The following is a 1848-nucleotide window of genomic DNA, read 5'->3' on the forward strand; positions in this document are numbered from 1 at the left end:
ATTGTCTATAATAGCGAATGCATGCAACAATTCGTTGATGAGTACGAGGAGGAACTTGCAAGCAAACGAGTTGGTAAACGTAAAAAGAGGAGATCCAGACGTCAAACCAATGTAAATAACGACGGCGGAGACGTACCTACTTTCATGGATTGGTTATACACCTGTATGCAACGTGCGGTTAGTGATCATTAGCCAATCTCTACGGAACAAAGAGAGTTTATGATCGAGTGTGAAAACTAGGTAACTTGTTTGGTTTTGAAAACTCTGAACTAAACAAATGAATCTCAAATTTTTTTTAATAATTTATGTTTTGGTGTAGGCTCGAATGTATACCAACATGTGGGCTTATGGACAACATCTTCGGATAAAATCTATTGATGACTTACGTCTAACTCAGGATTCTTGCATTGTTGCCTCTTTTAAGCAATTATCACGTGCAAGTTCAAGAGACACAAATCTTATCGACAGTGAACTTGGTTATGTGGGAACCATAGTCGGCATTTATGAAGTATCATATCGTATCTTCAAGCAGGTAAATGAGATCTCTCTTCATGCAACAATAACATGTAGATTTCTTAAAGCTAAACATAATTCTAAAGTTTTGATTCGTGTATTTTGACAAGTGGTTTTGAAGGTGGATTGGTTCCGTGCCGGGTATAAAGGCAATAATGCCACAATGAAAAGAGAACCGTCCGGATTTTGGTCCGTCGACTCCTCGAAGTTATTGCGTGCAACAAAAGAGCCTTACATTATGCCAACTCATGTTGAACAAGCATTCTTTTACAAGAATACAGATGCTCATCCATGGTGGCAAGTTGTACATGTCCAACCTAGAGGTCGACACTTGTTTGATAGTGTTGACTCTGAGATAGCAGATCAGGATGATTTGATTACATCCTCGAATCTAGACACATCGACCTTAGAGAGGTGTAGAATTCTTCTATCCGTCGATCATGATGACATTGTAGGTGATGAGAACGACAACGATCCAGACTCTTACACTACAGACACCGAAGAGGAGGAAACAATGGATGTCGAGCCTATGGAGGAAATGAACGTGAACACAAATTTAACAATCGAGGAGTTCAAAGAAGTCAACAAGGATAATGAAGATGAAATTTTATTGACGGTTTATCTCAGAGATGATGATGAGGACCAGTAGTCTTACGTATCAACTCACGGATCAGCCTATGTTTGATAAGATTTAATCTAAAAATCATTCATTGTGAAGTCTTGTTTTTTTTTTATAAACTTACTAACAAGGTTGGGTGGTGGGGAGTTTCGTGGTGATAGCCTCATATGGCTAGTGTCGGGGTTTGATTCCCCTCAGACTCGTTTTTCTTACTCTAGTTGTGTACAGGCTTCTATCTCGCATTTCAACCCCAGTATCAGCATCTCAACCTTCAATACCCGCAATCAAGCAAGGTTCCTTGGATCGACTTGGCCTAGTAGTAGACCATCGAAGCCAGCAATCTTCTAGCATTTCGTGGCAGTACTTCTAGCAGCACCCTCAGTGAGGGACTACCTGCAGTACCCTTAATCGCAACACACCCCATGCTGCCCTTTGGTATCAGAGCTCTCTGGTGGTAACTTTTTGGTCTCATAGGTCATTTTGGGCTTTTGAAGATGTAAATATAGCATTTCATTTTGTTTCATTTCTCTCTCTTTACTTACCATGCATTGTCGCGTCGATGACTCAGGAGTTTACACATTTGTTTCAACAACCACTTCCGACTCCATCCTGCCCCAAACTCCGTCCCCAGTGTGTTGATGACATATTTCTTGTCATCCTCGAGTTGATCGCTGCATTGCAAAATAAAGTCAGTTAGTAATTCAAATAAGAAATTG

General features: G+C 40.4%; 1 protein-coding gene across 1 annotated transcript; it reads left to right on the plus strand.

Moving 5' to 3' along the window:
- The first annotated feature begins 676 nt into the window (after window positions 1-676).
- Window positions 677-1162, plus strand: LOC147623901 (uncharacterized). Its single transcript, XM_086820825.1, has one exon. It carries the CDS (start codon window positions 677-679, stop codon window positions 1160-1162), a length of 486 nt encoding a protein of 161 aa, XP_086676951.1.
- Window positions 1163-1848: the final 686 nt, after the last annotated feature.

This window comes from Cibotium barometz, chromosome 26 (genome assembly GCF_041138505.1).
Source record: "Cibotium barometz isolate CiBa-2024 chromosome 26, ASM4113850v1, whole genome shotgun sequence".
Classification (NCBI taxonomy): domain Eukaryota; kingdom Viridiplantae; phylum Streptophyta; class Polypodiopsida; order Cyatheales; family Cibotiaceae; genus Cibotium; species Cibotium barometz.